At 36.3% G+C, this 26108-nt stretch overlaps 1 protein-coding gene and 1 pseudogene across 4 annotated transcripts in view; one reads left to right on the top strand and one right to left on the bottom strand.

The window, feature by feature from the left end:
* The window catches only part of FUT8 (fucosyltransferase 8), a 318063-nt gene that overhangs the window by 198782 nt on the left and 93173 nt on the right, over positions 1–26108 (top strand). For all 4 annotated transcript variants that reach the window (XM_044231322.1, XM_044231323.1, XM_044231320.1 and 1 more), the window contains 3 exons: positions 18770–18885; positions 18997–19159; positions 22863–22977. In XM_044231322.1, the coding sequence (XP_044087257.1) occupies positions 18770–18885; positions 18997–19159; positions 22863–22977 (394 nt within the window). The remainder of the gene's footprint in view (positions 1–18769; positions 18886–18996; positions 19160–22862; positions 22978–26108) is intronic.
* On the bottom strand, positions 8050–8534 carry LOC122893975 (annotated as a pseudogene).

Genomic DNA, 26108 nt, shown 5'->3' with positions numbered 1-26108 from the left:
TTCCTTCTTTTATTCTTAACTTTAAAAGGTATACTTTTGATTATTTGATCCATGGAATGTGATATTTACTTTGAATTTATGATAGTTACACCTTACCAATTTTCCTTGTTAAGAATTTTACAATGATGGGTATTAAAGACGGCATGTGTTGTAATGAGCTCTCAGTGTTATACACAAATAAAGAATCATGGGACACTACATCAAAAACTAATGATGTGGGGCGCCTGGGTGGCTCAGTGGGTTAAAGCCTCTGCATTCGGCTCAGGTCATGATCCCGGGGTCCTGGGATCGAGCCCCACATCAGGCTCTCTGCTCAGCAGGGAGCCTGCTTCCTCCTCTCTCTGACTGCCTCTCTGCCTACTTGTAATCTCTGTCTGTCAAATAAATAAATAAAATTTTTTTAAAAAATTTAAAAAATTAAAAAGTTACTGTAGGTGACTAACATAACAAAAAAAGAATTTTATATTGAGAAATTTTTAAAATTTGTCAAATGACTTTTTCCTGTTTCTTTTGCACTTGTGATTTTATTTATTTCCTTTAATTTGTTAATGCAATGAATTTACATGAATATCTTTTCTAATCATAAATCAATCTGTTAGTCTTAGATAAAGTATGGGTAGTCATGATGTAATTTTAAATACATTGCTGTATTTGTTAATATATCACTTCAGATTTTATAAATTTTAAATTGAATTGGCTTTTTAATTTTCATTTTCTTGATCTTTATACTCCTTTTATATCAACCTTCTACTAATCTCAGGAATGGAGTTTTAGAGGATCCTCTCTTAATATAATCCATAGAAAACTTCAATTCAGATAATTGTTTTATGAAGATTTTTTTATAACTCCTATGTAAAAATGCCTAGGGGTGCCTGGGTGGCTCAGTAGGTTAAGCAGCTGCCTTTGGCTTATGTTGTGATTCCAGCATCCTGGGATCAAGTCCTGCATCAGGCTCCATGCTTTGTGGGGAACCTGCTTCTGCTCTCTGTCTCTCATAAATAAATAAATAAAATCTTAAAAAAAAAATAAATGAGGGGCCTCTGGGTGGTTCAGTTGGTTTAGCGGCTGCCTTTGGCTCAAGTTATGATCCCAGAGTCCTGGTTTCAAGCCCTGCATCAAGCTCCCTGCTCAGTGGAGAGCCTGCTTCTCCCTCTCCCTCTGCCTACCGTTCTGCCTACGTGTCCTGTCTCTCTATCCATCTGTCAAATAAATAAATAAATTTTTTAAAAAATAATAAATGAATAAATAAAAATGCCTGGACCTAGAGGTTTTTTTTTTTTTTTTTTAAATTCAATAGATTTTTGGCAAATGATTCAACTTCTGTTTCTTTTTTAATTTGGTAATTTAATTTCTTCTCAATATGTTTATAGTATTTTGTGATGAATTTTGACATTCCTAATCTGTGTTTATAATTCTCTTTTCATTCCTAATACTGCTTATTTGTGCCTACGTTCTTTTTCTTAAGATCTTTATTGTTCCAACATTCAAGGCATAATTGTTTTAAGTGTTTAAGAAAGGCAACCTGTTTAAATCAATTATTAAATACATTTCTGACAATGCAAGTTTAAATTTTCTGAGAATGCTCTATAATCATTCTACTTAGGCTACAGATTCACTGTTTTTTTCATATTCTGACTAGAAAGTAAGAATTTACTGGCTTTCATATTTTTTGATAGATCCACTGAATTCCTTGAAGAGTGAGGCTTATGTTTGGGTATTAGTAGGGCAACTTCATGCTTTAATAAATATTTTTGTCAAATGTTTTCTTCAGGAGAATTTTGCAACTTTTGAGGTATACAACAAATCTCAGAAAAACCTAACCTGTAGGCATTTTTACTCCTCCCCCAAGTTTTTATTTTTAATTCCAGTTAGTTAACATACAGTGTAATATTAGTTTCAGGAGAATTTAGTGATTCAACACTTAAATACAACACCCATTGCTCCTCATGATTAAGTGCACTTCTTCTTTTTAAAAATTTTATTTATTTTTTTAATTTCTTTTCAGTGTTCCAGAATAAGTGCACTTCTTAATCCCTATCATCTTCACCCATCCTCCACCCCCCACCCCTCTAGTAACCATCAGTTTGTTCTCTATGTAGTTAAGAGTCTGTTTCTAGGCATTTATAAAGGCACTTTCAATAAGGAATGAGAAATGAAGATCATGGGCAGGAAAATCAGTTTCATATTTAGGATGTCAGCTCTAAGCAGTGAACCAGAACAGCCACACATTCTACCCTTCTTGCATTTCCTAATGACTAAGGATGTTTAACATCTTTTAATGTACTTATTTGCTCTTTTTGCATCTTTTTTAGTGAAGTGTCTATTAAAATCTTTTTGTCCATTTTTGTGGGGGGTTGTTTTCTGATGATTAGATCCTGGGTATATTCTAGATACAAGTTCTTTAACAGATAGGGGATTTGCAAATATTATCTTCTAAGTCTCTGTTTTGTTTTTTCATCATTTTACCAATGTTTTTCTAAAAGAGTTTTTAATTTCAGCGAAGTCCAATTTATCCATTTTCTTCTTTTACAAATCTTGTGTCATATCTAAGAAAATTTTGCCTAACTGAGGATCACAAAGGTAATTTCTTATTTTCTTACAGAAGTTTGATTGTTGTAAAAAGCTATCCTTTTTCAGGTAGATTGCCTTTGTGACTTTGAGAAATCACCTTTACATGTACGTGGAAACCTCTTCCTGGACTCGTCTTCTGTTTCAATAAATCTTGTTGTCTGTCTTTATTTCTAGCAAATGAATGTCTTGATTATCATAGCTTTATGGTAGATCTTAATATCAGATGGTGTTAGTCTTTCAGTTTTCTTAGTCTTGTTCAGATTTGTTTAGGCTATTTTAGGTTTTTGCATTTTCATTTTTTTCTAAAGAATCAGCTTTTAGTTCCATTGATTTTTCTCTTATTCTTTTCTTATTTCCATTTCATTAATTTCATCTCTGATCTTTATTATTTCCCCTTTTCTACTTAATTCAGGTTTCATTTGCTCTTTTTTCCTAGGTCCTTAAGGTAGAAGCTACAACATATAATTTGCAATAAATCCCATTGGTTGTATTTTTCAGTTTAGGTATTGTAACTTTCGTTTCCCAAAGTTCAATTTGGATCTTTTTTTATGTTTAGTATTTTTTTAAATTATTAACATATAATGTATTATTAGCCCCAGAGGTACAGGTCTGTGAACTGCCAGGTTTACACTTCACAGCACTCATCATAGCACATACCTTCCCCAATGTCCATATAGTATGTTTTTTATATCCTCTTTCTCTCTGCTTAACTATTGAAGAGATGAAATGTCATAACTGTTCCTTATCTGCTAGTTTTAACATGTCAGTTTTGCTTGATTGATCCCCCCCCTTATTATGGATTATATTTTCCTGTTTCTTTGCATGTCTGTTAACTTTTTGTTGGATTTCAGAGATTATTACCTTTGCCCTGTTGCTTACTAGATACATTTGTGTTTTTCCAAATATTCTTAAGCTTTGTTCTGGGTTAAGTTGAGTTACTTGGTAATAGTTTGATCCTTTGGGATATTCCCTCTAAGAAATGTTAGGCATGATCCAAGTAATGTTTAGTCTGTGGCTAATTCCCCCACCAACTGATACCAGATTCTCTGAACATTCATTATACACAATGCCCCATGAACTATGAGGTTTTCCAGTTTAACTGGTAAGATCAGGAACTGTTCCCAACCTTGAATGAATGCCAGGCATTGATTTAATTAATTCTTTGAGAGAATTATTTTCTCAGCCTTCAGTAGATTCTTTACGTACATGCACTGATTGTCAAGTAGTACTATGCATATCTCTGGAGTTTTCTCCTTGTTCAGCTCTCTATTCTGTGGTACTTTGGTCATCCAAACTCTAGCTATCTCAGTTTTTTAGACACAGCTTTATCACTTCAGAACATGTACCCGGTTCCACCTGAATTCTCCTTCTATGTAGTCAGAAATCTCTCAAGGCAGTAAACTGGGGCAGTAGAAGGGCAATCATCATTTATATTCCTTCTCTGGGAGTCACTGCCCTTTGTTGTCTGATTCCAGTATTTTTTCAACTTTATTGGGATGTGATTAATACATGACATAAGGTTGGGATGTACAACATGGTTTATACATATCTATATTATGAGATGATTACTACTAAAATATTAGTTAACACAACCATCTCAACACATAATTACCATTTTTTTGTAGTGAGAATAATTGAACGTCTACTGTCTTTGAAATTTTCAAGTATATAATACAGTATTGTTAACCATAGTCACTATGCTGTACATTAAATTCCCCAGAATTTATTCATCTTAGAAAATTAAGTTTATACCTTTTGACCAGTATCTCCCCATTTTCTCCACCCCTGAGCCCTTGGAAATAATAGTCTACTCCCCATTTCTGTGAGTTTCTGATTTTTCTATTTCACATAAAAATAAGACTGTACAGCGTTTGTCTTTTTCTGTCTGACTTACAGTTCATTTAACATAATGCCCTCAAGGTTTGTGTGTATTGTTGCAGATGGCAGGATTTCCACCTTTGTTAGCGCTGAATAATATAGCTGTGTGTGTGTGTGTGTGTGTGTGTGTACACTCAACGCCAACACACAAACACACACACACACACACACACAATTTATACCATATATTCTTTATCTATTCATCCTTCAGCAGACAGCTAGGTTTTCCCCATGCCTTGGGTATTGTAAATAATGATGTATTAAACATGGAAATGCAGATATTTCTTAGAGATACTGATTTTATTTCCTTTGGATATAGACCCAGTAGGATTACTAGATCATATGGTAGTCCTATTTTTAAATTTGTAAGGAATGTCCATACTGTTTTCCATATAGGCTGAATCAATTTACATTCCTACCAGCAATGTAAAAGTTTCCTTTTCTCCACATCCTTACTGGCACTTGTTATTTCTTGTCTATTTGATGACAACCATTCCAACAGGTGTGAGGTGGTATCTCATTGTGGTTTCATTTCCATTTTCCTGATGATTAGTGATGTTGATTATTTTGCATGTAGCTTTGCAAATGTTAGCCATTTATATATTGACTTTGGAAAAATGTGTATTCGGGCCCTTTACTATTTTTTTAATCAGATGATTTTTTTTTTTCAGATTTTAGTTTTTGCTACAGAGTTACATGAGTATTTTATAGATGCTTGGTATTAGCCCTTTATCAGATACATGGTCTCCAAATATTTCCTCCCATTCAATAGATTGCCTTTTCATTCTGTTGATCATTTTGATTGCTGTGCAAAAGCCTTTTAATCTGATGTAGTCCCAGTTGTTGGTTTTGCTTTTGTTGCTAATGCTTTTGCTGTTAGGAAAAAAAAAATCATTGCTAAGACCAATGTCAAGTTTTTCCCTATGTTTTCTTCTAGAGTTTTATGGTTTCAGGTCTTTCATTTAAGTTTTTAATCCATTTTGAGTTAAAGTGTATGAGTAGTGGTAAGATAGGGGTCCAGTTTTATCCTTTTGCATACGGTTATCCAGTTTTCCTAGCATCATTTCTTGAAGAGAACGATCCTTTCCTTCTTGAGTATTCCTGGCTCCCTTGTTAAATATTAGTTGACTCCATGTGCAAGACCTTATTTCTGAGCTCTTGATTCTGTTCCATTGGTCTGTAAAAAAAATCTGTTTTTTTTTTTTAATATCATGCCATACTGCTTTATGTTCTACAGCTTTGTAATAGAGCTTGAAATGAGGAAGTGTGATGCCTCCAACTTTGTTCTTTCTTAGTATTGCTTTGTCTATTCAGTGTCTTTTCTGTTGCCATACAGATTTTAGGATTTTTTTTTTATTTCTATGAAAAATATCATTAGAATTATGGCAAGGATTGTGTTGTATCTATAGATAGCTTGGGTAGTATGGATATCTTACAATGTTACTGCTTTAAGAACATGAATATTTGGGACGCCTGGGTGGCGCAGTTGGTTGGACGACTGCCTTCGGCTCAGGGCGTGATCCTGGAGTCCCGGGATCGAGTCCCACATCAGGCTCCCAGCTCCATGTGGAGTCTGCTTCGCTCTCTGACCTTCTCCTCGCTCGTGCTCTCTCTCACTGTCTCTCTCTCTCAAATAAATAAATAAAATCTTTAAAAAAAAAAAAAAAGAACATGAATATTTTTCTATTTATATCTTCTTTCATCAAAGTCATAGTTTTCAGTGTACAAATCTTTCACCTCCCTTTTTATTCCTAAGTATTTTATTTATTTATTTTTTTGGTGCTATTGTGAATGGACTTTTAAAAATTTATTTTTCAGGGCGCCTGGGTGGCTCAGTGGGTTGGGCCGCTGCCTTCGGCTCAGGTCATGATCTCGGGGTCCTGGGATCGAGTCCCGCATCAGGCTCTCTGCTCAGCAGGGAGCCTGCTTCTTCCTCTCTCTCTCTGCCTGCCTCTCTGCCTACTTGTGATCTGTCTCTGTCAAATAAATAAATAAAATCTTTAAAAAAAAAAAAATAAATAAAAATAAAAATTTCTTTTTCAGATGTTTCATTATTAGTGTATAGAGATGTAATTGATTTTTTCTATGTTTCTTTTGTATCCTGCTGCTTTACTGAATTTATTGATTAGTTCTAACAATTTTTTTGGTGAAGTCTTTATCATTTTTTTTTTAAAGATTTATTTATTTATTTTTTTGACAGAGAGAGATCACAAGTAGGCAGAGAGGCAGGCAGAGAGAGAGAGAGAGGCAGAAGCAGGCTCCCTGCTGAGCAGAGAGCACGATGCGGGACTCGATCCCAGGACCCTGAGATCATGACCTGAGCCGAAGGCAGCGGCTCAACCCACTGAGCCACCCAGGCGCCCCCGTCTTTAGCATTTTTTATATACAAGGTTATATCATCTGCAAACAAAGGTAGTTTTACTTTCCTTTTTGATTTGGGTGCTTTTTATTTCTTTTTCTTGCCTGATTGTTCTGGCTGTGAGTTCCAGTACTATGTTTAATAGGAATCGGAAGAGTGGGCTCTCTTGTGTTTTTCCTGATCTTAAGAGGAGAAGCTTTCAACATTTTACCATTGGGTATGTTAGCTGTAGGCTTGTCATATTTGGCCTCTTATGTAGAGGTACATTCCTTTTAATACCCATTTGGTTGAGGCATCTTAACATGAAAGAATGTTGAATTTATCAAGTACTTCTTCAGTATCAAGATAATCATATGATTATTATATCTTGTTCTATTAATGTAATGTATCAGATTTAATCACATATATTGAACCATCCTTGTATCCTAGAAATGAATTCCACTTGATCATGGTATATGATCCTCATAATTTGCTGTTTAATTTGGTTTGCTAGTATTTTGTTGAGAATTTTTTCATCTATATACATCAGGGATATTGGCTTGCAGTTTTCTTTTCTTGTAGTATCCTTATCTGGCTCTGGTAGCAGGGTAATGCTGGCCTTGCAAAATGAATTTGGAACTGTTCCCTTCAGTTTTCTGGAACAGTTTGAAAAGGATTGGCATTAACTTTTTTTTTTTTTTTTTTTCAATGTTTTTTTAGAATTTGGCCTTGAAGCCATTTGGTACTGAACTTTTCTTTGTTAGGAGATTTTTGGTTGCTTGCTCAATCTTCTTACTCATTATTAGTATATTCAGATTTTTTTCTTTTTTTTTTTAATTTCTTTTCAGCATAACAGAATTCATTGTTTATGCACCACACCCAGTGCTCCATGCAATACGTGCCCTTCATAATACCCACCACCTGGCTCCCCCAACCTCCCACCCCCTGTCCCTGCAAAACACTCAGATTGTTCTTCAGATTTTTTTATTTCTTGATAGATTGTATGCTTTTAGGAATTTACTCATTTCTCCTAGGTTGTCCAATTCGTTGGCATATAATTATTCCTAATAGTCTCTTACAATTCTTTGCATTTCTATGGTACCAGTTGTACTGTCTTCTCTTTCATCTCTGATTGTTTTTAAGGTTTCAAATGTAGTTTATTTCTTCAGTCATGCCGTATTTTAATTGGTCCACAGTACTTTTACTTGTCATCAATTTTGAGTTGATTTTAAAGCAATTCCATATTAGACCAGCTGGGGTGATTACTGATCTCTCCATTCCTTTGGGTTGAATGTGCCAACAGGAGACAGGTTCCATTCTATTCCAATTTGTGTTGCTGTATATGCCTGTTTGGCAACACAGAAATTGGCTCTACTAGCTAATACAGCATTGCTGCATTTGGTGTGGAAATCAAGTGTCCCTTTCTGGTAGCTCTATCTTGCCATTGTTTGCTGAGTGCTTTGAAATTGGAGACAACTTAGAGACATTTTAGAGCATGTGGGAAACATCATGAAGCAGAAGACAAAATGGAAACTGCAGCTATTGCTTTGCTACAACTTCGTGCTAAGTCCCCTTGCAAAGAGCCCTGAAAAACCTCTAATTTTTTTTTCTTTTTTTTTTCTTGGTAAATCTAGCTAAAGGTTTACCAGTTTTGTTTATCTTTTCAAAAAACCAACTTTTAGTTTCATTAAGCTGTCTTATTATTTTCCTCTAATCCATTTCATTTTCTTTTTGCTCGTATTTTTATTTCCTTCCTTCTGCTTATTTGGAATTTGTGTGTTCTTTTTCCATTTCCTTAAAATATAAATTTAGATTGTTTATTCAAATGTCTCATTTCTTAATATAAGTATTTATCACTGTCAACTTCTGTCTTAGATCTGCTTTTCTGTACCCCCTATGTTTTGGTATATTGGTTTCCCATTTTCATTTGTTTCAAGATATTTTTCTAATTTCCTTTTTGATTTTTTCTTTGGCCCATTTTTTGCTCAGGAGTGTGTTGTTTTTTTTTTTTTTCTACATATTTGTGGATTTTCCATTTTTTTCTCCTGTCACCTAGTTCTGGTTCCATACCATTTGGTCAAAAAAGAGACTTGGTCTGATTATAGTCTTCTAAATTTGCTAAGACATTTCTTGTGACCTAAAATATGATCTGTCCTGGAGAATCTTCCATATCTACTTGAATGTGTATTCTGCTGCTGTTGGTTGGAATGTTCTGTATGTGTCTGCGAGATCAATTTTGTCTAAAGTATAGTTCAAATCCAGTATTTCCTTATTAATTTTATGTTTGGATGATCAGTCCATTGTTGGAGCTGGGATCCCCACAATAGTAGTGGAACCTGCTATTATTGTCTGTTTCTTCCTTCAGATCTGATAATAATTGGTTAATATATTTAGGTGCTCTAATGTGAGGTACATACATGTTTAAAATTGATATATATTCTTTGAAGACTGATGTCTTTATCATTCTATAATGAACTTCTTTTGTCTTTTGTTACAGTTTTTGACTTAAAGTCTATTTTGTCAGATATAAGAATAGTTACCCCTGCTCTCTTTTGGTTACCATTTTCTTGGAATATCATTTTTCATCCTTTCACTGGAAGCCTATTTAAGTGTTCTTAAAGCTGATGTAACTATTACAAGCATTATATACCTAGATCTTATTTTTTTAGCCGTTCAGCCTCTCTGTTCCTTTTGGGAGAATTTAATCCATTTACAATTTTTAAAATTTTATTTATTTATTTGGTGGAGAGAGACAATGAGAGAAAGAGGGAACACAAGCAGGGGGAGTGTGAGAGGCAGAAGCAGGGAGCCGAGCAGAGAGCCTGATGGGAGCCTGATGTGGGACTCAGTCCCAGGATCATGGGACCATGACCTAAGCAGAAGGCGGATGCTTAACAACTGAGCCACTCGGGCGCCCCCTCCATTTACATTTAAAGTACTTATTGATAGGTAAGCACTAATGTCATCATATTAATTTGTGGATGTTTTGTAGTTTTCCCCCTCTTTCTTCCTCTCTTGCTATCTTCCTTTGTAATTGATGATTTTACTTGGTAGTATTCTTTGATTTCTGTTCTCTTTATCTTTTGTGCATCTACTGTTGGTCTTGTTTTGTGGTTACCATGAGAGTTACATGAAATAACTTATAGATATAACAGTCTATTTTAAGCTGATTACATCCTAACTTGGATCATTCAAATAAACCTCTACCCTTTTACTCTCAAAACAAAAATTTTATGTTTTGATGTCACAATTACATCTTTTTATCTTGTATAGGGGTTAACAAATAATTGTAATTATAGTTTGTCTTTTAACTTTAATACCAGAATGAAATGATTAAAACACTACCATATTACAGTACTGTAGTATTCTGAATTTGGTTGTATACTTTACTACTATGTTTTATATATATATATATATATTTTTTTTTTTAAGATTTTATTTATTTATTTGACAGACAGAGACCCCAAGTAGGCAGAGAGACAGGCAGAGAGAGAGAGAGAGGAGGAAGCAGGCTTCCCTGCAGAGCAGAGAGCCTGATGCGGGGCTCGATCCCAGGACCCTGGGATCATGACCTGAGCCGAAGGCAGAGGCTTTAACCCACTGAGCCACCCAGGCGCCCCTGTTTTATATTTTTTATATGTTTTCATGTTACTAATTAGTATCTTTTCATTTCAACTTAAAGAAATTTCTTTAAGCATTTCTTATAAGGCTGTTCTGGTGGTGATGTCCTCCCTCAACTTCTGGTGCTCTTGGAAATTATTTATCTCTACTTCATTTTTGAAGGACAGCTTTGTCAGATAAAGTGTTCTTGGTTGGTAGTATTTTTCTTACAGCACTTTGAATATATTATCCCACTCTCTTCTGACTTGTAAGATTTCTTCTGAGAAAGCCACTGATAGCCTCATGGAGGTTCCCTTGTATGTAAGATTTTTTTTTTTCTCTTGCTGCTTTTAAAATTTTCTGTCTTTGATTTTAGATAGTTTTATTATAGTGGGAGATTGAAACTTTTCAGGGACTTTCAGGCTGCATGAACTTAGATGTCCACATCTCTCACCAGATTTGGGAAGTCATATCTTTAAATAAGTTTTCTGCCCCTTTCTCCTCTTATCCTTCTGGGACTCCAGTAATTATAGATTGTTCCTCTTATGGAATCCCATAATTCATAGTCTTTTTCACTTTCTAAAATTTTTCTTCTTGCTCCTTTGACTGGATAATTTCAAATGACCTTCCTCAGATTCACTAATTTTTTCTGCTACTTGGTCAGATCTATTGTTGAAGCTCTCTGTTGAATTCTTCAGTTTAGTTATTGTATTTTCCAGCTCTAGAATTGCTTTTTTCTTTTTTTTTTTATGGTTTCTTTTTCATTGTTGAACCTCCTGTTTTTGTTCATATATTGTTTTCCTAATTTTGTTTAGTTGCCTATCTGTATTATCTAGTAGTTACCAAAGTCCTTTAAAAGGATTGTTCTGAATTCCTTCTTAAATAGTTAATGATCCTGTTTAAATTTTTTTTTTTTTTTTAGATCTTTAGTTCTAAAGGTTCGTTTTTTAGAGCTTTATTAGTTTGTTTTGGTGGTGTCATGTTTACTTGATTCTTCATAATCCTCATATTCTTATGTTGGTAATTTGCTCATTTGAGGAAGCAGTTTCTTTTCCAGCCTCTGTAGGTTTGCTTTGGCAGGGAAAGAAAGATCTTCACCATGGAGCTCAGGGGAGGGTTCTGTAGGCAGCTGCTAGCAGCTTCTGGCAAACAGTGCTTGCTCTGAGGGTCTCTAGTGGGGTGGGGCCAATGTCTGTGCTCTGACATTGGTTAGGATAACTGCCACTGTTTTGTAGTCAGGTGGGTCTGATGGCTGGACTCTGCATTCAAGCATAACCACAGGTTTGATCTGTATCCAGGCAGAGCTACTTGCTGGGCTTTGCAATCGCACATGGTTGGAGGTTGCAGTTTATGTTTCCTGGCAGGGTGGTATTGCTGGTGCACTCTGCGATTGGGCAAGGCCACATGCTGAACTCCGAATTTGCCTCTAGTCGATTGGAGTCTCCAATATGCACCGCGTGGCTTGATGGTGCCACTGCTGGGACTCTACATCCAATTAAGGCCATACACAGGGCTTTGCAAACAGATGGGAACTCAGGTTGTGCTTCTTGATCAGATGGGGCTATAGGCTGTACCCCAAGTTGGGTGAGGCTGCTGGCTAGGCTCTACGATTGAGGAGGCTACTGGCTGTGCTCTGCTATTAGACAGTGCCTCTTGCTGGGCTTCCTAGTTGGGAAGGACTGCCAGCAGTACCCCACAGTTGGATGGGACTGGAGACTGTGCTCCATGGTCAGGCAGGGTTACCTTCTGGCCTCACTGATCTGGTTGAGCCACAGGCTATATTGTGATTAGGTGGGGTGACTGGCTATGCATTCTGTCTGGGTGAGTCTGCAAGCTATTCCCAGCAGCTGGATGGGACTATAGGCTGTCTGTGCTGCTGGATAGAGCTGTCAGGTTGAGCTCCAGAACTGACCAGGGGCTCTGGCTGGGCAAGCTTGTGAGGCAGGGCTGGAAGCTATGCTCGACAGCAGGGGGTGCTGCTACTGGGGTTGGCACCCTACCTGAACGGAACTGTAGAATGGGCTCGGTGGTGCCTGAAATCACTGGCCAGGATTCCCAGACAGGAGCTGCTGGAAGCTGTGGAGGCTCTACTTAGCAGTTTGACGGGATACTGACTTGCTTCACTGCATAGGCAAGCCATAGGATGTGTTACATGCTACCCAGGGCTACCTGGTATCTTGGGTCAGGCTTCCCTGTTGGGTGGGGCTGGAGACTATGCCCAGCAGTTAGGTGTGGCCAGTGACTTGTTTCTCTACTATAGTGGGCGATAGGATGTGCTGCATAGGCCTAGCAGCTTAGGGCAGGCTTCCTGCAGTGGAGCTGGAGGCTATGCTCAGCATTTGATCAGGGCTGCTGACTTCCTTCTTGTGTAGGTGGGGCTCCTCACTGAGGTATCCCTTTGACTGGGGACCCAAACAAAGCAGAACTGCCATTGAAGCTCCCTGGCCAGTTGGAGGCACTGACTCAGCTCTGCACATAATTGGATCCAGGATCAGAATCTGTTCAGGCCCCATAACTAACAGGAATACAGTTGGCCAAGATCTGCACACTTGTTGCTATGAGTGGCTTCTATCTGTGACTGATTCTCCCAGTAGTCTCCGTGAGGCATTTCTTTTTTTTTTTTTTTAAGTTTTTATTTATTTGACAGAGAGAGATCACAAGTAGGCAGAGAGGCAAGCAGAGAGAGAGAGAGAGAGAGAAGAGGAAGCAGTCTCCCCCCCAGCAGAGAGCCCGTTGTGGGACTTGGTCCCAGGACCCTGAGATCATGACCTGAGCTGAAGGCAGAGGCTCAACCCTCTGAGCCACCCACCCTCTGTGAGGCATTTCTTAAGTGGAGCTCCCAGGAGACATCAGGGATGCTAGGGAAGCTTGATGTCTACCTCACATTCTTCCTTTTCTCACTGGAGAAACTGTAGGACTGGGGGAGCCCCTTGTGTAGCATTGCTCTGTCTTGGAGGAGGAGCAATGCAGTCAAAGTGAAACTGCTCCTCTTACCTTATTCTTTTTTTTTTTTTTTAATTTTTTATTTTTTATAAACATATATTTTTATCCCCACGGGTACAGGTCTATGAATCGCCAGGTTTACACACTTCACAACTCTTACCTTATTCTAATGGGGTTTTTCTCAGTTTTTGTGGGCCATTTGGGATCTTCACAAATATCTTGTCTATAGATAGTTGTTAGTTGCCCTTTCCCTGAAGGGGACTAAAGTTGGGAACCACCTATTTTGCCATCTCTCTAGTGTGTGTCTCCTGATTCCAGTCTTATTAAACCATTGTGTCATGTATTTTGTCTGGGTTTTCAGTTGTTTCAGGCCTTATGGTAAATTTAATCTCTTTGTTAATTCATCCTGGCCAGAATATGTTCTCTATCTTTTGCATAGTAAGTATGATTTGAAACAAACAAACAAACAAACCCCCTCAAATCCCAAATATTCAGATAATGTCCTTGTAGACTGACTCTTTTCTGGATGGGTTTTGGAAAGAATAGTCCTTATTGTGTAATTTTTTTTACATTGGCTTCTCCGTTGCTTTTATCTACAGTTTATCCACAGTTGGATTACATTATTGCATATTATAGTGTTATATAAATTACTAGTTCATGTATGTTTTATTAAAATTAGATTGGATTTAGTACTTAATGGAAATCTGCTGAAATGATTTTATGCTCCTTTTTCTTGCCTATTTTACACTAATACTTCTCCATCAATATATAAAGAAATGAGATGAAAAGGAGAACCTAGACTTATCTTTGTATTGTCTGAAATTTTCTGTCATTAAGATATGTTCTGGAAAAGGACATTCTTGTCCTATGGCATATTGCTGTCAGAATAAATCCCAAGAGGTAGTAGTTTTATTCTGTTTTCAAATTATTTCCTAGAATTCAGCCGTCTAATTCAGAAAGAGATTAAGAGCCAAATTTTAAAAACTACATACCAGGAAATGCCTCATTTATGAATGTATGCACATTTGAGCTTATAAATGGGGTAATTGTGCACCTAACAACTCTATTTATTTTATCATTATTCACTTTGTATATATACAAATGAAGGCTTTGTAATTCAAATTTTGTAGCCTGGGATACTCATGATTAGAGAATGGTTTTTTTTCACACTGTTGTTCAATGTTAATGCATTCAATTACAGAATACCTCATTTACTCTGGTAGCGCTGTACCAAGAGTTTCTTTACTAAACAGGTATTCTGAAGTGGTATAGGTAAGTAATAGTTAATTTGATTTCCTCTGCTATATAAAAAGTGTTCAAAAAGGTATAAAAAAATCTATATTGGAGTCTTTGCATCAAAGGACTGAACTGACATCTGAATTTAAGTGCTGCCAAGTATATTTTAAAAATTGTTTCCTTTGGGAACCTGCGTGGCTCAGGTGGTTAATTGTCTGCCTTCAGCTCAGGTCATGATCCCAGGGTTCTGAGATGAAGTCCTACATCAGGCTTCTTGCTCAGTGGGGAGCCTACTTCTCCCTCTGCCTCTCTCTCTCTCTCTGACAAATAAACAAATAAAATCTTTAAAAAAAGATAAAGTAAATAAAAATAAGAATTATTTCCTTAAAATGATTGTGATAAGGATAACCCCAGATATTTTGAAATTACAGCTCATCTCTAAAATGACTGAGCACAGATAAAAGTCCTGATAGTGTACTGCCAAAATTATGCTAAGTACTTTTATAGATTTTGTAAGAAAACTCAGCCATTGTTTAATCTTCACAATAATTATGCAAATGTATAGATACAGAAGGATGGATGGATAGATGGATATGTGTATGTGTGTTAGTTTTCTATTGCTGCTATAGCAAATACCACAATCTTTATGGTTCAGAACAATAGTGATTTAATCTCTTACAGTTTGGGAGACAGAAATCTGAAATGAGTTTTACTAAGCCCAAACCAAAGTGTCAGCAGGGCCATATTTCCTCTAGGAAGCCCTAGGGGAGAATCTGTTTTCTTGCTTTTCCCAGCTTCTAAAGCTGCATTCCTTGTATGTGTTGCTCATGACCCCATCCTCCATCTTTAAAGCTAATAGCCCCACCATCGTCTCTTCTGCAGTAGAATTTCCCTCTGCCTCCAGCTTATAAGAACCTTTGTGATTACAGTTAGGGCCCACCTGGCTAATCCAAGACTATCTCCCTCATCTCAATATCCTTAACCTAATTGATCACATATTTAAAGTTTCTTTTGCCATATAAGGTAGCATTTATAGGTTCCAGGATTGGGATGTAGATGTCTTTTATGGCCAAAATGGAGTACAAAATATTGCCAAAGTCATATAAAAATAAAACATGTTAGAAACAAGTCTTGTGGGGCACCTGGGTGGCTCAGTGGTTTAAGCCTCTGCCTTCGGCTCAGGTCATGGTCTCAGGGTCCTGGGATCGAGCCCCACATCGGGCTGTCTGCTTAGCATGGAGCCTGCTTCCCCCTCTCTCTCTGCCTGCCTCTCTGCCTACTTGTGATCTCTCTCTGTCTATCAAATAAATAAATAAAAATCTTAAAAAAAAATTAAAAAAAAAAAAAGAAACAAGTCTTGTTTGGAAGTTGTACAGATAGGTTAATAATATAAACAAGAGATCCTGGAGTTCCTGTGCTATGTTCCAACATTTTATTTTATTGACTGATATTTTTTATTTCTGATAGAAACAAACAGGACATTAATCTTCAGCTTTCCCCCCCCCAATATACTTCATCTCCTAGTCTTGTCTACTATTCTATAAAACCAGTACTTAGTAACCTAAGGTCATGAGTTTATGAATTAGCACTGATGTACATAGCCTGATATTGTGATTAATTCAGAAGTAATTTGTATTTGCTATTTGAACACAGGCACATGTTCAGATATATGCTTTCTTGTTTCCCTTCAGCCTTTTTGTCACCCTTACCTTCACCTTTACTGCTCTTGACACTAATGAAGAACTGATCACTTTGCTACTGGTGGTGTTTTTCTAAGTAATATGATTAGAGTTTTTAGGACACAGTTCTTTATTTTTTTTTAATTTTTTTTTCAGTGTTCCAAGATTCATTATTTATGTACCACACCCAGTGCTCGATGCAATGTATGCCCTCCATAATACCCACCACCAGGCTCACCCATCCCACCACCCTCCTCCCCTCTAAACCCCTCAGTTTGTTTTTCAGAGTGCACAGTCTCTCATGATTTGGCTCGCCCTCCAATTTCTCCCAAATCACTTCTCCTCTCCTTCTCCCAATGTCCTCCATGTTATTCCTTATGCTCCACAAGTAACTGAACCATATGATAATTGACTCTCTCTGCTTATTTCACTCAGCATAATCTCCTCCAGTCCCATCCATATTGATGCGAAAGTTGGGTATTCATCCTTTCTGAGGGAGGCATAATACTCCATTCTGTACATGGACCGTATCTTCTTTATCTATTCATCTGTTGAAGGGCATCTTGGCTCTTTCTACAGGTTGGCGACTGTGACCATTGCTGCTATGAACATTGGGGTACAGATGGCCCTTCTTTGCACTATATCTTTATCTTTGGGGTAAATACCCAGTAGTGCAATTGCAGGGTCATAGGGTAGCTCTATTTTTAATCTCTTAAGGAATCTTTGCATTGTTTTCCAAAGTGGCTTCACCAACTTGCATTCCCACCAATAGTCTAAGAGGGTTCCCCTTTCTCCATATCCTCTCCAACACTTATTGTTTCCTGTCTTGTGATTTGGGCAATTCTAACTGGTATAAGGTGGTATCTCAATGTAGTTTTGATTAGAATCTCCCTTGTGACTAATGATGATGAGCATGTTTTCATGTGTCTGTTAGCCATTTGTATGTGTTCATTGGAGAAGTGTCTTTTCATGTCTTCTGCCCATTTTTTGACATGATTATCTGTTTTGTGTGTGTTGAATTTGAGGACTTCTTTATAGATCTTGGATTTCAGCCTTTTGTCTCTAGTGTCATTTGCAAATACCTTCTCCCATTCTGTGGGTTGCCTCTTTGTTTTGTTGACTGTTTCCTTTGCTGTGCAGAAGCTTTTGATCTTGATGATGCCCCAGAAGTTCATTTTTGCTTTTGTTTCCTTTGCCTTTGGAGACGTAGCTTGAAAGAAGTTGCTGTGGCCGATGTCAAAGAGGTTACTGTGTTCTCCTCTAAGATTTTGATAGATGCCTCATGTTGAAATCTTTTATCCATTTTGAGTTTATCTTTGTGTATGGTGTAAGAGAATGGTCGAGTTTCATTCTTCTATACATAGCTGTCCCAATTTTCCCAGCACCATTTATTGAAGAAGACTGTCTTTTTTCCACTGTATATTTTCTCCTGCTTTGTCAAAGATTAATTGACCATAGAGTTGCAGGTCAATATCTGGGCTCTCTACTCTGTTCCACTGGTCAATGTGTCTGTTTTTGTGCCAGTACCATGGTATCTTGATGATCACAGCTTTGTAGTAAAGCTTGAAATCAGGCAACGTGATACCCCCAGTTTTGTTTTTCTTTTTCAACATTTCCTTAGCAATTAGGAGTCTCTTCTGGTTTCATACAAGTTTTAGGATTGTTTGTTCCAGCTCTTTGAAAAATATCGGTGGAATTTTGATTGGGATGGCTTTGAAAGTATAGATTGCTTTAGGCAGTACAGACATTTTAACAATGTTTATTCTTCCGATCCATGAGCATGGAATACTTTTCCATCTTTTTGTTTCATGAGTGTTCTCATGAATTTCTTTCTTTCATGAGAGTTCTGTAGTTCCTTGAGTACAGATCCCATACCTGTTTAGTTAGGTTTATTCCCAGATGTCTTATGATTCTTGGTGCTGTCATAAATGGAACTGATTCTCTAATTTCCCTTTCTGTATTTAATAATACCTATTCTCCTGAAGCTGTTTCAAAAAATGGAAAGAGAAGGAAAACTTTCAGACTCTTTCTATGAAGCCAGCATTACCCTGATCCCCAACCAGGCAAAGACCCATCAAAAAGGAGAATTTCAGATATCCCTGATGAGTATGGATACCAAGATTCTCAACAAGATCCTAGCTAATAGGAGGATCCTACAGTACATTAAAAAGATTATCTACCATGACCCGGTGGGATTTATCCCTGGGATGCAAGTGTGGTTCAACATTTACAAATCAATCAATGTGATAGAACAAATCAGTAAGAGGACACAGTTCTAAAGATTCCTTTATTCCTAGAAGATCATAGATCTCTGTGCTGGATTTTTTTTTTTCTGTTTTTGTTCAGTATCATTCTATTATTTATGCCTTATCCTACACCTTTGGAGAGAAAAATTTATTTTGTACTTCTAATCTATGGTTTCTGACTTTTAGAGTTACTGATAAGTATGTTATAGCAAAGTAAGCATTAATTTTGTTGCATTATTTATAAGCTAAATATTTACATTTTCTTTTTCTAACTACAGGATACCAGAAGGTCCCGTTGATCAGGGGCCAGCTTCAGGAAGGGTTCGTGCTTTAGAAGAACAACTTTTGAAGGCCAAAGAACAGATTGAAAATTATAAGAAGCAAACTAGAAATGGTAGGTGATTATAAGGGATGTTTCCTCTTTAATATATTGATATTACCACAATTTAAAATTTTCTTTATCAAAATGTTGGGAATATTGATACTATTTATTCTTTGACTGCAGGTCTGGGGAAAGATCATGAAATCCTAAGGAGGAGGATTGAAAATGGAGCTAAAGAGCTCTGGTTTTTTCTACAGAGTGAATTGAAGAAATTAAAGAATTTAGAAGGAAGTGTACTCCAAAGACATGCAGATGAATTTCTGTCAGATTTGGGACATCACGAAAGGTGCTGTTCTTTTTTACATTTAATTTGGGCTTTGATAAAGATTATAATCTAAGAGTATAAACTGGAACTTTTGTTAATTTCTCTACCATATTTAGGAGAAGAGTACCTGAGGTTTCAAGGACAGTAATTCCCAAATGTACTTCATCAACTAAAACATATCACTGGAAAAGATTTAAAATGTATTTCTAGAAATCTTTATGTAAACCCTAAGTAAACTCTGAAGGTAGAGTGTCAGTCAGTAATACATTAAAATATCTTCCTATGAATTCCCTTGATACACAATAAATAATTGGAGTATGTAGTTTTTACATTACAGTACATTAGAACTCATACTGAGGCTGGCAGTTAGGTTTCTAATTCAAACATTAAAAACTTTAAAATAGCACCTTTTTAGGATTTCTAATTGAAGGTTAACAGGTTTTTGATAAAAGTTTACAATCTTTTAATTATTTTTCTACTTAGTTGCTAGAAAGAAGAATCTGAAATTTCCTGTTAAATTTACTTCTCCTGTTTACACATTCCTCAAAATATGCAGTTTATCTTCCATAGAAAAGAAAACATTTGGTACTGGTGTATTCATGCAGAACACAATGTATCTGAGAATCATTATAAATAAAATGAAACCTGTCCTTAGGCCTATTATATATACAAGTCTATATTCCCAGTAGGATTCTGATGGCAATTACTGTCTCATTAGTGAACAGTAAAAGAAAAATTGTTGTATTAACATAACCTTCCACTGTGAAGAAAAGAATGACTCCACAACCAAAAGATTCATATATATTAACATCATTAGCAATACTGTATGGATTTTGAAATACTGTTTTGCTGTTTTAAGTGAAATTACAAATAAAATGCATCAGTTTATTGGAATCATTTTAGCATTAATCTACAGAAGTAAGCATAAATTTCAAGAGGTATTCAGCAGTCCCTTTGAAAGTTTTAGCCATACTTACACCATTAGACCAAGTGCTGACTAATTCCTTCCTTATTGCTTCTCTACAATTCTGGGCATCATGATTCTGCTAATTGGAGCTGTATGCTTCTGTGCTTTGCTTATTGAGGAAAATGTAGATCTGAAGAGGATTTGAGTTGGCTAGACTGTGTGGTATTTAAAGGAGAATTTTGAATTCTTAATTTAATTTTAAAGTTTGAGTGATTAAAGTACTTGAGAATTTAATCTTCAGGTCTTTTCATTAAAATTATTATTTAAAGAATTATTTTGTGCATATATTTTGTGACTATGTAGAAATGGAAAAATATGTACAAATGTAAAAAGTATTGGGCCCAAAGTTGAATTAAATGAATGTTAAATTTTTGGTAAATTGAATTTTATTTTAAATATGTTATGATTCCTGATACTACCTTTTAGTATCGGTTAAATGATAATAATATTTCACTAAAAACAAAAAAGTCACCTTCCCAACCCCAGTCCTTGTCAGTCATTAGGTCTGTTTCCTGTACCTATAATTTTGCCTTTTCTAGAACTTTGTGTAAATGCAATCATTATGTTATGTAGCTTTTGAGTGTGGTTTCTTTCACTTGGCTTATGCGTCTGAGAGTCACCCATGTTGTTTTGTATATTCGTAGTTCATTCTTTTTATTGCTGAGTAATATCCCACTGTATAGATATACCACCGATAGTTTATCCATTCACCATTTGAAGGACATATGGGTTGTTTACTTGTTTCTGGTGATTATATGTAAAGCCACTACAAACATTAACATGCATGTTTTTCCAGAAACATGTTTTCATTGCTTTTGGATTAAATATCTAGAGCAGGCTTTGTGAGTCATATGTTGAGTGTCTCTTTAATTTATAAGATACTATAAGATACTACTAGATTTTCAAGTGATGATTTCATTCTAGCAATGGCATATTACCACACTTCATAGTAATATAGTCAAATTTACCTGCAGCTTTTGACATCATTGAGCACGAGTTGATTTCTGGCCTCTTTGAAATAGTGAGAAGGAGATTAAGTTAAGAGTGATTATTTTTGTCATAGTGATTTTATTATATGTGTAGTAGTGTAGGTTCAGTGCTTGGCTTTCTTACTATACATATCTGTCCCTCAACCTCTGGGGATAGCATGAAAAATTCTGCCTTAGCATCATCTTAGGTTGCCCAGAGACATACTTAACTTAATCACTGTTGCTTTGGTTCTTTTTGCATTTCTTATATATTGCCAGACAGCAATGTTTATGAAAAGGTTAATAGCTTATAGATTTATTTGATCAGAATTGCTGATCATAGCTATTATAGCACAATAGCTTGTGTTTTCACTCACTTTATAGGGTAGATGCCACTAGTCTTTGAATGGTCAAGGAGTTGATATTTTCATTCTTAAAAAGTTTTATGAACCTTCAAAGCTGTTTTTGTTTTTTATTTCATGCACACACACACACACACACATGCAAAAAGGAATGAAGGAAGACCTTAAGTTCTTTGAGATGTGACCTGATTAAGACTTATTTTAAACTGGGATGTAGATACTCTTGATACACAAGGTAAAAGCTCTGAAACAGCTCTGAGGCATTGTAGTATAATAGTAATGTCTAGTCTCTTCAGGCTGCTATAACAAAATACCTAAGACGGCATAGCTTGTAAACAACAGAAACATTTCTCACAGTTATGGAGCCAGGGAAGTCCCAAGATCAAGTCCAGATTTGGTGTCTCGTGAGAACCTGCTTTCTTTATCATGGACAGCACCTTCTCACTGTGTCCTCACATGGTAGAAGGGGCTAGGGAGTTCTGTGGGGTCTTTGATAAGAGCACTAATCCCATTCATAAGCATTCTACCCTCATGACCTAAGCATCTCCCAAAGATACAACTTTGTGCCATAGCCCATATTTGTGAATAAAGTTTTATTAGAAAATAGGCACATGCATTCATTTACTTATTGTCTATGGCAGCTTTCCTGCGACAACAGCCAAAAGAGGCCCACAGATCCTGAAACATTTACTATCTGGCCCTTTACGGAAAAATGTTTGCTGAACTTTGCTTTGGATCATTGTTTAACAGTTACGTCAGAATTTTCCTCTCATCTTTTATTCCAACATAGTGCTTATGTATGAAGAGATAATTTAGGAGGGGCAAAGAAATGACAGAACAAAAATGTAGTATCCAAGTACTGGTACCAACTTATTTCTCTCCCTTATGGTACTTTACCTGTTTCTTTGCTATGAGTTTCTACTTCCCCTAAAGTCTATAGTGCTCTTTGTTGGAAAATAAGTACAGCTGACTGGCCTGGGGGAAAACAATATGTTTCTGTCAACAGTGAAAATTTACTGTAGGAATAAGTCTTGAATGTTACAGACTAATTGTTGAATTTCAAAAACAAAAAAAGAAAAGAAAAGAAAGGAAAAAGAAAAGAGAAAAATCTGCAAGATAGATATAAAATGTAACAATGACGTCAAATTTGCCTTTATAAATATGTTTTAAGAACAAAAGCCAAACATACTTTAAGATGTAAAGGAAGCTATGATGAAAATGTTTCATCAAACTGAGAACATGGATAGAAATTATTTAAAAAATTAAAAGAAGCAAAAAAAAAAAAAAAGAAGGAAAATAAAGGATGAGAACCAGTATCAGTGTGAACATCAATCTTCATGAAGAATTTGATTCTTGTCTTATAATTTTGTGTAATCCTATAATGAAGTACAAATAAGTTAGATTTCCAAATGTCGTTTGTTTTATAGGTCTATAATGACAGATCTATACTACCTCAGTCAAACAGATGGAGCGGGTGATTGGCGGGAAAAAGAGGCCAAAGATCTGACAGAGCTGGTCCAGCGGAGAATAACATATCTTCAGGTAAGAAAATTAGGTAAAGAAATAAAATCATAATAAGACTAAGAGTTGCTGTTGGTTTTAGTCTTTCTGGCCCTTTTTTTTTTCTGAAGTATTTACTCATTTTACATATTTATTCAGAAAGATCCTATGTTATGTCTTCAGTGCAATACAAAGATGGCTAAAACAAAGCCCTTGCCTTAAAGGAGCTGCATCTTACACACACACACACACACACACACCCCACAATGCAAAGTAGGTAGTGGTACATTTTATGTGAGACATACAGATGAAATGTTCATTGGAGGAAGATGTCAGAGATAGCTTTGTGGAAAAGGTATTTGAATTGAGCTGAAAAGGACAATTGGGTAGGATTTAGACACATAGAAATTGAAAGGAGTGTACTAACTGGAGTATGTGGTATTGATGAAGTTCTAGAACCTAGGTGAGGTTCGGTGGGCTGAGGTCCGGAGCCGATGACCAAGAAAGAATTCTTGAGACATCTTAGACATCTTTGGTGCAAAATGGTGGTTTATTAAAGCACAGGGACAGGACCTGTGGGCAGGAAGAGCTGCTGCCCAGGGTTGTGAGAGATGGCAGGTTATGTACCTCGCAGTTGGGAGAAGGTGAGGGGAAGGGAGGTTTCAATGCAGTTTTCATATGCTAAGAGGGCCTACAAGGTGCCTGCCTGGTTACCCGAGCCCTGGCAGCTTGATAAATGTTGTCTTTAGGCCAGCCATTAACATCAAGATAGTTGGGAGACTTTTTCGTGGGATGTCACAGTCCTGCTATCAATCGTCTTTGTTAGTGAGATTTAGGATATTTGTAAGGCAAGGGACACTCCTGTTTTGCAGGATTGTGATCTCTGCAAGTTAACTATTTGTTTCTCGTTTATGGCAGTCAGGGGTGCCTGAGGAATGCTACACATATTACTGAGGGGGAGCGGATGGAGAGGGGGTGCAAGGTGCCAGCTTTTGCTTTGTCCTCAGCCAGCCTCCTCCTCCCTCATCAGTATGAATAATGGTCCATAGTTGGGAAAGAACAGGACAGAAACCCATTGAATAATGGGATATTTTAACTTGTCTGGAGTTTAGGTTTGCGTAAACAGGTAGTATAAAATAAGCTAGAAAAGGTAGTTTTGGGAGCCAGGTTGCAGAGGTCCTTGGGTGCAGGTTAAGGTTTTTGGTGCATAAGCAGCAAGTGGTTGCTAAAAGATTTTGTTTCATAAGCATCATTATAACAAAAAACAGCTACAAGTCCCAGGCCCTTTTAAATTTATTCTCTTCACTTTTTGGGTTTTCTTCTAGCTCTTTTTAATATGCATACCCAATCTTACATACTTGTTACAATTAATTTACTTTTTAAATTTTGTTTTTTTGCTTAATATGCCGTAAGCTTTTTTCCATTTTGGAGTCACAACCTGCTTTTGAAAGATTTTTACACCTAAGAGCGGCATGATGAGGATGCTGCTGTTAATCTGTGAGTATTATTTTGGCTGCACTGGATTAGTATTGGAAGAGAATAGAAACAAAGAGACCATTTAGGAGGTGAGGACCACCCGGCAGGTGAGAAATACGGAGGTATGTGGCAGTTTGCATCAGAAGTCAAGAGACAAAGTTGAGACTGGGAAGTAGAACTGCTAGGCCCTTCCAAGTGTGTGCAAGAGCTGAAGTGATGGGATGATAGGTGCATTGTTATCTGACAGAGAACTTAAAGAAAGAATAGCCTTGGGATAAGCAATGAATTAGTGCAAGTAACTTCAAAATGCTGCAAGTTTAAAACCATGCCCATCCTTTTCTAATACTATTGCTGGTATACTTTCTGTGTACAGTCACTCTGCTTTCCTTCTAAGGTTTAAGTGTCTTGTAACAAAAGCAAAATAATAGTCAGTGACCTCCTTCTCTATATTTCAAGGTGCACATTTTCCTACACTTAAATAGGGAAAAATAGAAAATCAAGTGTTTAAAGAGATCATTAAAAACCAAACTGATTTTGGCATGCTATCTTGGTCTCATACTCCCATGACCATTCATCAGAGGTGTCTGCAGAATGAGAAACACTTGCCTCCTGTGGGGAAAAGGTAATTATCTCCTATCAACTAGAACCTCATTCAGTGAACTATAAACAGCTGGTGGTGCAGAACTATCAACCTCATTTAAAATGGAAATAACTATGGTTCCTGAGTTTCTTCCATTTCCACATATTCATTAGATTTTTACTCAACAAATGTTATATTTAAACTAGGATTTGGTCATAGTTCAGCTCCACATACTATAACAAGTACCTGCCACCTGCTTTAGTTAATTTTTTCCTCTTGGCCAAGTGCTTTTACTTATACTGCAGATTTGATCCTCTGTGTGCTAGTTCTGTGGTTCTGTGTTAAGAATTTCACTTGTAAATCACGCTAATAATTTAAAACCATGTTGACTTTTTCAGTCTTAAACTATAGCACAACAGTATTTCAGTTGGACCTTACTTTCAGTTTCAAATATTGCTGTTTAACAGATGCTTACTTCCCTCCTTTTCTTTTTTTTTTTTTTTCCACTGAAAAAGAAGTGGTTTTGAAAATTCAAGGGATGAGGAAAATCTCAGTAGGAAAAACATATTTCAGAAAAATAGTTTTCTTTAATTATTTAATGTATTCATGTTTTTTGCCATTTAGTCCAAAAGTTCTTTGAAGTCAGGAACTATATTTTTAACATATTATTTGTTAGAGATTAATAATGCTAGTCATTCACTCTTTACCTTCTTTGGATGGAGGTGACAAAGAGTCTTTACTCCCATTCCAACAAAATTAAACACATATTTTTGTAAGGAATGCTTTCTCCAACTGGAACTTCTATTCTCAGCTTAGAAAATCACAAGCTACTTTAAAAAGAATGATTTGTTACAGGTCTAACTAAATGGATTAGAGAGTGTAATCAAATGAGGTGAGCTATTTATACTCATTTTTATAAAAGTGATTACATTTCTTTCGTGTTACAACTTTTCTTGGTATGCAAATGTATTGCTGTTCCCAAACCATTACTTTAAGTGAAATATTGTAAAATGGCTATTTAAGTAACTTAAATTCTGAAAGACTTCAGCAGGCTTAGAGTAGAATACTAGAAAATAAATCTGTAAAGGGAGATAAAGGAAAAAAATCTTTGACCTTT

The sequence above is a fragment of the Neovison vison genome, chromosome 13 (genome assembly GCF_020171115.1).
Source record: "Neovison vison isolate M4711 chromosome 13, ASM_NN_V1, whole genome shotgun sequence".
NCBI lineage: Eukaryota > Metazoa > Chordata > Mammalia > Carnivora > Mustelidae > Neogale > Neogale vison.
The sequence above is the reverse complement of the archived record's forward strand: the minus strand, read 5'-3'. Positions and strand labels throughout refer to the sequence as shown.